The sequence below is a fragment of the Schistocerca piceifrons genome, chromosome 3 (genome assembly GCF_021461385.2).
Source record: "Schistocerca piceifrons isolate TAMUIC-IGC-003096 chromosome 3, iqSchPice1.1, whole genome shotgun sequence".
Taxonomy (NCBI): Eukaryota; Metazoa; Arthropoda; class Insecta; order Orthoptera; family Acrididae; genus Schistocerca; species Schistocerca piceifrons.
The window spans coordinates 295,706,955-295,721,827 of NC_060140.1; the positions used below are offsets into that span (position 1 = coordinate 295,706,955).

Sequence of the window (14,873 nt, forward strand, 5' to 3'; positions counted from 1 at the left end):
GGGTTGGGAGGGAAGAGAGAACAAGGTAGGGGTGTGTTATGTTGTAGTGCTGTTTGTGGGAGCACGCAGGGATATGGTGGGGTCAAGGGACTGCTAGTGAAGGTTGAAACCAGAGGGTTACAGGAATAATAGATATATTGATGGGAGAGTTCCCACCTGGAAATTTCGGAAAAGCTGGTATTGGTAGGAAGGATCCAGATTGTACAACTTGTGAAACAGTCATTGAAGTGAAGCACATGTTGGGCACATGTTCAGCAATTGGGTGGTCCAGCTGCCTCTTGGTCATAGTTTGTCAGTGGCCATTCATGCAGACAGACAGCTTCACAATTAATAAAATGTTCCAAGCTATTACGCCAATCAAATTGATTTCACATTTAAACGCAATGTTTCGTCCCCATATGCAGAGGACATTTTCAAGGGGGATCGTAACTTCTTTCAGTGTGTGATTCACACCCTGGCTCACTACCGATTGCAGCAAAATTCTGTTTACATGTGCTTTCACACAGAGGCGTGATGTCATATGGTTTGAATATCCGAGTGCTATTGGCTGTTATCAACTGCCCACTGTTGCTATGATCCAAAGCTGGAAGGCATCATCTTCAGTACTGGGTTCCAAATGCCACTAAATTTCACGCCCTCCTCCTCCTTCCTACTGAAATCTATGGGGCGTTTTACTTCGGAATTCTATAAATTCCTGCTTTTCCGGCAGTTTGGGTGCATTCTTGACCAATTTCAGATGCTCTTGCATATTCCAGGTGGATCTGTAGATTCCTGCAATGGTTTTTCTTTCTTTTGCAGTCCTTAATGAAAGGCAGAAAAACTTTCGATTTCACAGGCACTTGCACGTCACTATGATTTCTGCACATTGGTCTTAATTGCTCTTTTTACTTCAGCAGACAAACAGCCATTTCTGAACATTGCATTGATGAGATGTTTTAATTCTGCATAAAGCAACTCTGGTTCAAAGGTATTCCTTGGTCTATCCGCCAATGTTTTTATGATGCCTCATTTTCATGTGCATGGTTATTTGAATCATGGTGTAGGTAATTGTCTATGTGCATGGGCTTTAAGTAAAATGTGTGGCCTACTAGGCTAACACCTTACTTCTTGATAACGAGCACATCAGGAAAATTTAATCTTGCACCTGCCTCCTCCTCCTCCATGGCAAACTGAATCTTCGCATTAATCCCATTGAGCTTGTGGAAACAAGCTAGTTCCTCTCTGCCATGCCTCTACAAAACAAATGTATCACCTATGTACCAGAGCCAAATATCTGGTTTCTTGCTGGCAATTTCCAATATCTGCTCCTCGAATTTCTCCATAAAGAAATTTGCTATAACTGGGATTTAGGGTCTCCCTATAGTCACATCATCTGTCTTTTCATAAAACCTCATCATTCCACTTGAAATAAGTGGTTGTGAGGCAATATGTAAACAGGTCTGCCATATCGGAAGGAAAAATCTGATCCAGCTGTTGCAACACCTCACTGAGTGGGGCCATAGAAAATAGTGATACTGCATCAAAACTAACTAATACGTCCTCTTGCTACAAACCTATCTGGAAAATACAAGATCATCTAAAACTCGCCAAAAATGCTCACAAACGACTGAAAAAGACAGGAATTTGCATGATTCCAAGTAGTTGCGGTGAGCTGTAAGAGGGTCTACAACAATAATGGTTGAAAAACAACTAGAGGAGCATTTTTTTTTTTAGGGCGCAAAACTGCTACGGTCATTAGCGCCCGGACTAGTAGAGGAGCATGAGGGCATTTGTAAAAGGGGGAGACTGACTAATCAACTGTTGCAGAACATGCTTTGCAGCTAGGAGACCATTACACCCATTCTGAAAGGACTCAAGTACTGGCAGTCACAAGAGAATATGACAAAAGGTTATGCAGAGAGGCCACAGAAATTGTAAAACGCCAGACAAATTTCAATAGGAAGGAGGAGAGTGTGAAATTGAATGATATTTGGATCCTGGTGCTGAATGAGATGTGTATCAGTCTTCCATCAGGGTTTGATAGCAACAGCAGACAACAGCAGTCGACAACAACCAACTGCAATTGGGTAGTCAGAACATTTGACACCACACCACATCATAGAAGCACGCATAAAGCAAATTTTGCTGCAGTCAGTAGCGAGCCAGGATGTGAATTGGACACTCAAAGAAGCTACGATACCCCTTGAAAATGTCCCCTGCAGATGGGGACAAAAAGTTGTCTTTAAATGTGAAATCCATTCGAACATAGCATAATAGCTTGGAATGTTTCATGAATTGTGACAAAGTTTATGCCTTACAATTAGGACAGACAGCTTGTTGGTTTTCATCCCCACACAGAAAGCAGCACAATGGTTGCAGCTTAGTTTGCAGATCACATGACTGCTTTCACAGGTAGCCCTGCCTCTGATGTGATAGGTTTTGCCTGTGACCAGAGTGGAGTAGGTGGTGGTGATGGGAGGATGTATGGGCAGGTATTGCATATAGGTCTATTGCACGGGTATGAGCCATGAGGCAAAGGGTTGGGAGCAGGTGCGGAGTAGAGATGGACGAGAATATTGCATAGGTTCAGTGAGTAGCAGTATACTACTGTGAGAGGGATGGGAATGACGATAGGTAGGATATTCCCCATTTCAGAACATGACAACGTTAGTCGAAACCCTGGCGGAGAACCTGATTCAGTTGCTCCAGTCCTTGGTGGTACCAAGTCACGAGGGGAGTGCTCCTTTTTGCCCAGATGGCAGAAATATGGGAAGTGGTAGGTGACTGGACAGACAAGGCACAGGAGATCTGTTCCCATACAAAATTGGGAGGGTAATTCAGTATGTGAAGGTCTCAGTGAGACCCTTGGTATATTTAGAGGGGTATGCTCATCACTAGAGGCGATGATCACAGGTTGCTAGGTTGTACGGAAGGGACTTCTTGGTATGGACTGGGTGGCTGCTGTTGAAGTGGAGGTATTGATAGTGGTTGATAGGTCTGACATGTTCTGTTTTAGGTCGCAAAAACAACAAGGGTCATACACGCCTATGTCAGTACTCCAGAACAAAAAAAAGGAGTTAAAAGTGACTACACGTTAAGCCCAATAGACAAAAGAAAAGACAGCTAAAAACATAATTTGGAGAAAGGTCCATAAAATACGCCACAGAGAAATAAAGATTAAACATACTTCACCATATTGCTACAACAGGTAAAAAATAAAACGTGGTCGACAGTCCATGTATCATTTGCTAAAACAGCCAGTAAACATAAATTGGAACATTAGTGGTTAAAAAAAGGACATTCCCTCAGGAAATGGTAAACCATCAAAGGTTGAGAGTAATCAGTGCAAAGTGATGGGGGAACACCACTCAACATATGGCAATGGCTGAGAAGACAGTGCCAATACGCACCCTAGCTAAAAAGATCTCCTCAGAGCAAGAGTGCTGAGAGGAGTGTCTTCCAAGCTGCTGGGAGAGGTTTAATTTCCCGGAGCTTGTTCCCATGAAGGGAGGACCAGTGGTGATGCCAAAGTGACATCACCTGCTGACAGACAGCAACACAGAGATCATCGGGGCAAATGGAAGAATTAGTGGGCCAAGTTACCTTGGGAGCAGCATCAGAAGCCTCGTTTTCCATCAGACCAATGTGACCAGGAACCCACATAAACATCACAATGGTTCCATCAAGAGTGAACAAGTGACAGCTTTCCTGGACCTGCTGCACTAAGGGATGGACAGTGTACAGCACACAGAGGCTCTGAACAGCACAGAGAGAGTTGGAGCATATAACACAATTGAAAAGCCTGTGTCTCTGGATGTACTGCATGGCCTGATACAAGGAGAAGAGCTCTGCTGTAAATACTGAGCAGTGTTCCAGAATCCGATACGAAAAAATGTCAGTGCCACTGACAAAGGCACACTCAACACCACGGTCAGTCCAAGAGCCACCAGTGGACACAAAGGTACTATCATGAAGTTCATGCAAAGTTTGTGAAACTTATGGTGATACAACAAGGCTGGAGTAGTGTCCTCAGGAAGTGAATTAAGGCCAAGATGAACATGGGCTGCGCACAATGCCAAGGTGGTGAAGGGTTCATACCCATCAAGAAAGTACCAGGTAGTGTGAAGTTAAACTGCTGGAGCAAGAGCCAAAAGCAAACTCCAGGAGGTAACAGAGAAGAGGGACACGCCCCATATTGGCGATCAAAGGGCTCACTGAGGGAGGCGTCATAGGATAGGTGGCCAGGCTTGGCAGACAAACAACATGCGCAACTGCTGAGGAGGAAGTCACGGTGGTATGACAGAGGTAGTTTGGTAGCGTCTGCATACAGACTCTCAACCGAGCTAGTGTAAAAGGCGCCAGTGGCCAAACAGATGCCACAATGGAGGATTGTACTGAGATGGCGTAAGACAGACAGATGTGCTGTTGCATAAACGAAACACCCATAGTCTAGTTACGAACAGACAAGGGACGGTACAAATGGAGGATGGTGGTCGGATCCACTCCCCAGGCAGTACCGCTGAGGACACTTAGGGACTGCATACAGTGGGCAGCCAGGTAAGACACATGGGAGGACCAAGAAAGTTTCCTATTGAGTATGAGTCCCAGGAACTTTGTAGTTTCAATGAAAGAGAGAGCTACAGGCCCCAGACGTAAAGATGGTCGAAGAAACCAATTGCACCGGCAGGAATTCATACAAATGGTTTTGTCAATGGAAAAGTAAAAACCATTGTCAATGCTCCATGTGTAAAGATGATCGAGACATTGCTGAAGATGCTGCTCAATGAAACAAATTCGTGAACAACTGCAATAGATGGCAAAATCATCAACGAAAAGGGAGGCAGAGATGCCCAGCAGGATACAGGCCGTAATAGGGTTAACAGCGATAACAAAGAGTACAACACTCATGATGGAACCCTGAGGCACACTGTTTTCCTGGATAAAGGTGTCCAACAAGCCAGAACCCCACATACCTTCGAAAAACATAGCCACAGTCTGATATTTCTGCAGAAAACCATTCATGACATGGGTTGACATGGTAATGACGTGGTCAACAGAATGGCGCACTCGAAAGCCATGCTGTGCAGTGGTCAGTAAATTGTGAGACTCGAGCCACCATACCAGCCAGGCACGAGTCATACATTCCATCACCTTGCAAACACAGCTGGTGAGAGAAATGGGATGGTAACTAGAAGGAAAATGTTTGTCCTTACCAGGCTTAAGTATGGGTATGACAGCGGCCTCATGACAGCGTATTGGAAACGTGCCCTCTGCCCAGATACGATTCTACGTATGAAGGAGAAAGTGCTTGCCCACAAGAGAAAGGTTCTGCAACATCTGAATGTGAACTTCGTCCAGCACTGGGGCAGAGGATCGGGAGGAAGCGAGAGGATGATCTAGCTCCTTCATAGTACAGGCGGCATTGTAGCATTCACAATTCTGAGAAGAGAAGAGTATCACCTGAGCCTCTTCCACTCATTTCCGATAGAGGAAGGCAGGGTGATAGTGGAAGGAGCTTGAAATCTCCACAAAATAGTGGCCCTATGTGTTGGAGATACCAATAGGGTCCACTATGACACCATCTGCTACCGTCAGGCTGAAAATTGGGGAATGAACCTCGGTCCCAGAGAGCCATCAAAGGTTGGCCCACACAGTGGTAGAGGGAGTGGAACTGTTAAAAGAACTAGTAAATGAAATCCAGCTAGCTCCTTCAGTACACAGAACAACGCAACGACACTGCGCATGCAACTGTTTATAATGAATGCAGGACAATGGTTAAAAATGTGAAGAGCATGTCTCCGCACAAAAATGGCACCACAGCATGCCTCAGTCCACCAAAGGGCCAGGACATGGTGCAGTAAAGAGGAAGTGCAGGGAATGGCATGTTTTGCTGTCGTAAGGATAACATTCATAAGATATTCTACCTGGTCATCACAACTGGGGAAATCTGGATCGTCGAAAGTGCCAGTCATCGGTCTTAGAAAGCTGCCATTTGGGTGTGCACATAGGTGGGGTAGGAGTCAGCAAATGGATAGCACATAGGAAATTGTCACTCGAGTACATGTCAGAGAGAATGGACCATTCGAGACAATGGGCAAGCTGGGCAGTGCAGAAGAAGAGGTCTAAATGCAAACAAGGGTGCGTGGAGTCTGAAAGGAACGTGGGTGATCCCATGTTAAGTCAGATGAGGTAAAATTGATTGAGAAGGTCAGCAAAGAGGACACCTTTCAGACAGGTTCTGGGAGAGCCCCAAAAGGGACGGTGAACATTAGTCTCCGGGCAGCAGAAAGGGGCAAGGGAGTTGCCCAATAAGCTTGGGGAAGTCTACCCTGGTGGCACCGAATGACTGAGGGATGTTAATGGTACAAAGGGAAAAAGGGAAATAAGGAAGGAAAAGGTGAACCACAACAGCTTGAAGCTGGGTAGTCATTCTGGATGAGCAGCATGACCCCCTGGGACGGAATGCTGTCCTCGGGGGAAGGTCAAAGCAGACCGGGAAGAATTCCAGGAACTCAAAATGGTTTTGAGGATGCAATTTTGTTTCCTGGAGGCAGAGAACAAGCAGACACTGCAATTCTAAGAGCAGCTTTGATGGAGCGAAAGCTATGAACATTCCATTGGAGGAGAGTCATGGCAAGGAAGTGGGAGGAGGGAAAAAATGAAGTGTTGTTGCCTCAGCAGTTGCTGAGTGCCAGCCTTCAAAGACACACTGCTAAAGGGAACAAAGGCTGGAGGATCCTGCTCCACGAGATCTACAGAGGCGTCAGTATTCTCCTTCTGTCAGTCTGCGGAGTCCAGGCCAGAAAAATGGTTGGCGGTGTGCACCAGCAACGTGGACGTCGACCAGGCGGGGTATCACGTGGCGACACCATTGAAGAGGATCTCCGAGTCGGTGAAGGAGAACACAGTTTGCCTTTGTTTAACTTCTTTGAGACTTTCTAGTTGGCAGCGGGATACTCCGATGTTGGGCGGCTGGAGGGATGTAGGAAGTCTTCGTGGAAGTATTCCTTCTGTCCTTTACAGCCTGCTGGCTGTGTAGCAAGTGACTTCACCCCATGAGGCGAAAGTATGGTGGATTGTTGCACAGCTGGAGGAGAAATTGGGGTTGCTACCATGACACTGGGAGATATTACAACCGCGGTGCTGAATTTGAGGTAACACGTCTGCATGACCTGTCCTTCATGGAGTGAGAAGCAACAAGAACAGTACTGTAAGTACTGGATGGTAGACCACAGGGTTTTCAACTATCCAACAACTTGTGAGCAACTGGGTAAGGCACTTTTTCCTTAATCTGGATCTCCTGGGCAGCCCACTCATCAAGATACACAGGACAATCTCGGGAGGAGGTTGTATGGTCACCATTGCAGTTGACACAGTGTGGAGAAGGAGGCGGACAGTCGCACTAGTGAGTTTCCCTACCACAGGTTACACATTTGGCTGGGTATCGACACAAAACTCTAGTGTGGTTATAACAATGACGCTGGTAGCAGCGCATCAAGTTCGGAATGTACACTCTCACTGTGGTAACTTCACAATCTGTTTTGATCTTTGATGGAAGCATCACTACATGAAAAATGAGAAAAAGAGGGCGTGTGGGCACTAAAGAGGCATCTACCTTTCCATCACCCGATGGACTGCAGTGAAACCCTGATCAGAGAGGTACACTGGATTTCTGTCTTGGTCAGTCCATTAAACAGCCTAGTGTAAATAACACCACAGGAAGAATTCAGCATTCAATGGGCCTTGACATGAGCAGGATAACCATGGAGGAGTGAAGCTGCAAGTAGTAGTTGTACTTGAGAATCATGTGTCACTGCATAAACGAGAGCAGGATTTCACAAGGCTAGGAATTGTATCAACATCTTTCTGAATAATAAACCGATTTACAGAAGCAAAGGAATGACTGCCTTCAGTATGTGAAACTATAAGGAAATGTGGTGCAGCTTGGAGGGTCTTTGAATTGCTAGCCTTATTATTCTATTTATATTTCATACACATTGACTGTAAAGATGATGATTGGCTCATTGTGAGAAAATGCCCCATGACTGGCAGTGTCTTTGATGGCACACTCCTTCCAACTGGGGAGGAGGGGGGGGGCGGGGGGGGGGGGGGGGAGGAGGGGGCTTCAGAAAGATGTACACACCTGTCTTAGGTCAATGTTCACACCTCAGGTCACACCTCCCAAATACCTGACAATCAGCAAGTCGGGAAGGTAGTTACCCCTCCCTGGGCCTGGCCTGTACCAGGGGGTAGGTGCAAACCCTACCTGTCAACCCTCTACTTCTCTCCTTTTCCACTCTCCTCCTCCTCCTCCTCCCCCTCAAACATCACAACTACACCTAGCTGCCCTATCCTGTCCCCACCAGGCCTCTGCATGCTCCCACAAGCAGCACTACACCCTCTCCCACCTCTACAGTGGTATCACTCCCCCTGCATGCCCCAGCCTCCTCCTTACCCCCACCACCCACTAAATGCTTCTCCAGTCATGTGTAGTTGCTCGCAGTACACAAGGACAGTGGTTAAATGTGTGTGTGTGTTCTGCTAGCATGAATGTGTGTTTGGTTTCTACTTTAAAAGATGGTCTTTTGGACAGAAACTTAAATGTATAGCAGTCTTTTTGTTTCGACTGTCTGTTATGATTCAACATCTCCTCCATGTGGAGAGTAACAAGCTTTCCTTTTCATAATATTGTTGTTATTCCATTCTGGATTTTCCATTGTTTGATTTTTTAGTACAATAGTGGATCACAGATGCTCAGAGAACTTCAGCAAAAAGAAGGCGATAATGTTCTCACTGATCTCAGTTGCATAATTTTAGAGAAGCAATATTCAGAAAGATTATGTGAGAATTTTGCAGACATTATCGTACATCTTTATAAGGATCATGAGATAAAGATAAGAGTGATCAGAACATGTAAAAATGCATACAGTCAATTTTCCTATCAATATGTGAAACAACAGAAAATCGGCATTATTGTGTTTGCACTACGAAATGCACATGAATTTCCAAATGAGAGGGTACCATTTGTCAATTGTGTATCTTGTTTACATTCCAGGTTACAAACTGTGTTGCTAAATGTGATGACGATCTGCAACAATGACAACCTTGAACCACCCTAGAGACTGCTCTACCGCTGCCCATAAGATCTCGAATGAGATTTTGGTTACCTCTTTTGCTATGCTCATCTTCATCCTCCAACATGTGTTTGTGTCCCATTGGCAAACTTTGTCTTTCAGGCAACTCTACAGCCAGAAAGAGTACAGGTTCATATCTGGTGGTTATGGTGGCATTGTGGTTTGGAATGATTGGCCAGTGATTTGGTTTTCTCCATAAGTGTTACTGAGTAACCAGATAACCTCGCAAGCAGTGTGAGGCGAAGCTCCATCATGCATCAAAACAACTGAGTCCAAAGCATGTCTTTCACAAAGAGAAGGCATCACATGTTGGCGAAGCAGATCATAGTAATGTGTGCAATTCATGCTGCATGTCCTTGCTCCTTGGAGTCCAAGTTCCTCCTACATTGCCGTACCAGTATCATGACACCAACACTACTAACGATGCAAATCCTGCAGCACACAGTCCGAACATTATTCATAAAATGTTGAGTACTCATGCAGTAAATAGTTTTACATCTGCATTGGCTCCAGTATCGAAAATTTTATTATAACCACCCTATACTCAAATGAAGACTACTGTCTACTTTCATTCATTTCAGTAAATTACATCCCTGTAATCAAAGGAAGTATATTGCAGGGAATACAAAGAGTTTACAAAGAGAAAATTGTAAACTTACATTTGAAAACCTGCACTTTGCCATTAACAGCCATAAAATCTGGAATAAGCCCCTTGAAAATGTGTGTTGGCTAGTAGGGTCTACTAGACACTTTTGGAATGGTACCTATGGCTGGTTACACATTTTATCTTTTCTTCTCCTTCTTCTTCGAGGCCTCCTTTCAGACCTTTTGCAATTGAGTTTTTTCATTCATTGTTGACGTTTATCTGCACTTGAGACAAATAGTACAATGCCATTCCACAAAACACAGATGCTTCAGATATGATCTATTACAAAATTTTCCTTCATTTTTGCAATTTAAGGATCTGAAAACATCCTCTAGGATAGCCAAGAATAGTTACGATAGTTTTATATCCCTGTATGACTCCTTCCATCAGTTCTAAATTTTCTAATATTCTGATGAACTTTGATGTAAGCTGCAGAACTGGCTTACATTATTCAGTACACTAATCAATGTGTTGTTTCTGGAGGGCCGTTTTTAAGATTTTGTTGAAACAGAGTCAAAAGCTTCTCAAAATCAATGAATTTAATACTTAATAGTAATTCACACTTGTTGCAGCATTCTTTAATTTTGTTCACAGCTTTAAAGTTCATACTGCAATATCTATTTTTAAGGCAGCTTGTTCCATACTTGAATTAAAAGTAATAGCTTTTTTCTAGCAGTTGGTGATAACTTCAGTGAATAACTTCCACATTATGCTAACAGACTGAAACTTCTTTGGGTTTTTTGTCATGGACTGCAATGATTACAGAACTGTTCGATTTTTTAGAAGCAGTGATGATCTGATGTTATTCTGCAACAAATTCACAGTTTCCTTCTGTCTTACATTGGAACTCAACCCTCAATAAATTTACCGACTTCATTTGGCATCGCTTCCTGAATGCCCTTTATTTTTTTGTGTTCCAATTCATCTCTCTAACTATGGAAACATTTAAAGAAGTCTGGGAATCTGTTCACACTAATATTTGCCATATATACATAGTGAATTGTAACTGGTTGCAAATAAAGAACTTTCTATAAGTTAGTATTTTATTTTTATCATTAAAAATAATAATAATAATAATAATAAAAAGGTGTCACACCTTATGCATTCATAGAAATTTGCTTATTACATAGCCCCAATGAATTGCTTCAATGCAAGATCTTTACAGTCTCAACTGAAATTGGTGTGGCATAATTCCTATTAACTGGCAGTAACCATACAACAAATCTAGGCTGCTATAGTTGAAATTTCATACTGGTAGTTACACGAAATTTGATAACTACATTGCGCAGTGTACATAATCACTGTGCAAGAGTCAATTATATTCTGAAACTTCCTGGCAGATTAAAACTGTGTGCCCGAGCGAGACTCGAACTCGGGACCTTTGCCTTTCGCGGGCAAGTGCTCTACCAACTGAGCTACCGAAGCACGACTCACGCCTGGTACTCACAGCTTTACTTCTGCCTGTATCTCGTCTCCCACCTTCCAAACTTTACAGAAGCTCTCCTGCGAACCATGTCCTTGCTCCTTGGAGTCAAAGTTCCTCCTACATTGCCGTACCAGTCTCATGACACCAACACTACTAATGATGCAAATCCTGCAGCACACAGTCCGAACATTATTCATAAAATGTTGAGTACTCATGCAGTAAATAGTTTTACATCTGCATTGGCTCCAGTATCGAAAATTTTATTATAACCACCCTATACTCAAATGAAGACTACTGTCTACTTTCATTCATTTCAGTAAATTACATCCCTGTAATCAAAGGAAGTATACTGCAGGGAATACAAAGAGTTTACAAAGAGAAAATTGTAAACTTATATTTGGAAACCTGCACTTTCGGGAGTGCTAGTTCTGCTAGGTTCACAGGAGAGCTTCTGTAAAGTTTGGAAGGTGGGAGACGAGATACTGGCAGAAGTAAAGCTGTGAGTACCGGGCGTGAGTCATGCTTCGGTAGCTCAGTTGGTAGAGCACTTGCCCGAGAAAGGTAAAGGTCCCGAGTTCAAGTCTCGGTCGGGCACACAGTTTTAATCTGCCAGGAAGTTTCATATCAGCACACACTCCGCTGCAGAGTGAAAACCTCATTCTGTCAATTATATTCTGTTTGTCAGGTGGCATAGCAAACAATTGACCCCATTTCTGAGGTAACATGTATCTTCAAACTAGGCCTACTTGAAATAATACAGTTGTAAATTTGTTTAACATGCATTATTTGAAACTTTTGGCTCCTTTTTCGAATCAGGGTTAACAAGTCAATGAGTGTCTATGGCATACGATCAGTAAAATAACATCTGACGTTGGATTTACATAGTTTTCAGAGAAAAAGATACTTTACCCTTATTTATTTTCTAATAACATCAATGGCACAGGTTCTACATGCTGTCGCCTTGCAAATTACACATTTTAAGGTAACAAGGATAAGCAGTTCTTTACTCGCAATGACCGGCGTCAAAATATTTCCTCTGGGTTGAAGTGCAACAAAAACATTGGTTTCCCCCCCTCTAGAAGAAAAATGATCTGACAACGATAGTGGTGTAAATCTTATTTAAAAGGTAATTTTTGCACACAGTCACGTTATTATCGTCGCTAGTTTTTATCATGGAAGGAAATTTCACGATGACCGCTTGTCCTCGTAAGTGTATAGGTAAGAAGTTTTTTGTCAGTCAGGCTGTAAACGCAAAGAACCGTGGGGTAGAAATTTGTGACGATTGCCTTTTAGGCGGTTCTTCATCCGCTGTGGTGATGTCATTTGAATGAATAATACTCGCCTTACTGTGACTCATACAAAAGAAACCTTGATAGGAAAAAATATTTGCCGAAGGATTTATTCGTTATTCACCTGCTCCTTTGTCTGAGGATATCCTTTGTTTTTTCAATTCGAAATCATATAAACATAGCGCATCATCAATAAATTGTTGAAACTGGTGTAAACCACGCCCTCTCTTCCAAACTAACTGACTGACTAAGAAAGATGCACATATTTCGGTTAATTTATTTGACGTTTAATACCATACCTTCTTTTAAGGTTTTCCATAAAAGTTTCCATGGTGATTTCGTCCAAAAGGACGAAATCACCAATTCCAACCTCATCTTGCGTAGCCATCACTTCCCACTGATAACTGAACACCAGTTGTACTGACGTCTGTGATGTGCACTGGCTTTACTTTCCTTCGGTTACTCCTACACCCAGGGGCAATGCATCTCGTATGTCACGCACACGCACATCGCAGAGTGGGAGTCAGCAACACAAAATCGATGTTTTGACGAGACGGCTTTATCAATCGTTCGCACGCCCACATAAATAAAAACAGCTTATAATGGCAATCATTTCACTGAATAGCCAGGAACCTAAATCCTAATTCTGATTGTGCACTAAGAATCGCAGAAAATTACAACGAACCTAAGTACAAAAATGTCTATATGCTTGTAGAAAAGTCTAATCCGACTAACCCTTTAAATAACAGTGAGAGATGTATGTACCACTAGAACCACCATATAATTTTTTTTCTCCTGATTCATTGGTATGAATATTTACCACCCTTAAAATAATAAACTAAGCTGTTTTATTCACTGCTGTTCAAATAGTACATATTGGCGGTTATTTCATTGGTATGCTACGAAAAAGGTTGGTGAGAAGACTGTGCATCGTTCGCAGTGCGGTAGTATTCTACTTCCATACTGTGAATAATAGTAGAGTGGAAGGAACCCGCGGCTATACTTGATGTAACCTCGTTGTCTACGTGGTATGTAGATTACAGATGAAATTAAACTCGCACGCAATCACTATGAAAGGGAAATATCACCAATCATCATATTTAAAAAATGGAAAATCTGTTCAAGCATCCGACTTCTGCAAATTAAATATTTACCTCAATATTTTTATTCTTTTCATGACATATTTGTTACATAAATTCAATATTGATGCATTCTCTAAAATACTGTATTTTCAGTAAATAGTTAATTTGTACAGCAAAATAAATCCACACTAAGTCGATTGTTGCATCGATAACTGCGCTCTGTAAATAGAAGGCGCCTCGAGTGGAGCGTACCCCCAGAGGTTTGGCGTTGTTTATGTTTGGGTAGAGTAGGCGGTCTAAAATGTTTGCAAAGTGGAAGGAAGTTTTTGTGCGGGATTACACTTGGTTCAACAGGAAGGAAGAGGACGACGACGATGGCGACGATCTTAAAATTTATGGTCCCCGCATCCTACAACCGCAAATGAATGAGAATAATCTAAAAATATTTAAGTCTCATGATTCCTCGCAACTTATGCAGAATACTAACAGTGATACGGAGTTGAAAGTAGCAAGATTTATGATGTATTTTTCATTCTCAGTGCTTTGCTCGAAGATATATTTCGGTTACAGTAAGTATATGTATTTTTTAAAAAAGTTATCTGACTATATGCTATAATAAAGACTAAGCATTGGGTGTGGACTCAATCGGTGAAGATGTAGACGCAAAAATGCAGCAACGTTAGCACATTACATGTGTTGCGGGGAGTAGAAGGAAATAGACTTAATTAGAGGAGAGCTTGCAACATAACAGTTAATACCTTTCTAAAGAACTAAATTATTGCTTTATAAAGTCAAATTTTTTTTATTGTTATGGTTTTCCATGGACCATAACTGCAAACGCATTACGTTGAACGTGTAAATTAGTTGACAGATACATTTTCTTAGCGAAAATTATTCTCTATATATATTCTCTCAATGTGCAAGACAAGATACAACCGTTGTACCAAATGGCAAGATTTATTCCTGTTCCATTTGCATATGAAGTATACGAAGAAAGACCACTTAAGTGCCTTAGTGCGAACTATATTTAGACTAATCTTCACTTCATAGTCACTACAGGAGCGATATTTAGGAGGCTTAAGTACTTGCTAGATTACAGTGTTCATTTAACACTGGTCTTAAAACTAGGATAGTTGGAGTCCATCTTCAAATGTTTGCATTTCAGGTTTTTCAACATTTCTGTAATCCTTTCCCTTGGGCTGACAGTTTGTGCTTCCTTTCTGTGTCTGTATTCAATTTCTTCTGTTAATCTTGTTCTGTATGAGCCCAGTATGTTTGAATAGTATTTTAGAATCCATGGCACAAGTGATTTGTGAA

General features: G+C 42.4%; 2 protein-coding genes across 2 annotated transcripts in view; one reads left to right on the forward strand and one right to left on the reverse strand.

The window, feature by feature from the left end:
• LOC124788496 (unconventional myosin ID) overlaps positions 1–12,934 on the reverse strand; it is a 157,127-nt gene extending 144,193 nt beyond the window's left edge. Inside the window, exon 1 of the mRNA XM_047255766.1 lies at positions 12,774–12,934. Within this exon, the coding sequence (XP_047111722.1) occupies positions 12,774–12,862 (89 nt within the window). The 5' untranslated portion in view covers positions 12,863–12,934. The remainder of the gene's footprint in view (positions 1–12,773) is intronic.
• An 852-nt stretch (positions 12,935–13,786) lies between these two features.
• Positions 13,787–14,873, forward strand: part of LOC124788236 — a 55,250-nt gene continuing 54,163 nt past the window's right edge. Inside the window, exon 1 of the mRNA XM_047255419.1 lies at positions 13,787–14,125. Coding sequence (XP_047111375.1) covers positions 13,858–14,125 — 268 coding nt within the window. The 5' untranslated portion in view covers positions 13,787–13,857. The remainder of the gene's footprint in view (positions 14,126–14,873) is intronic.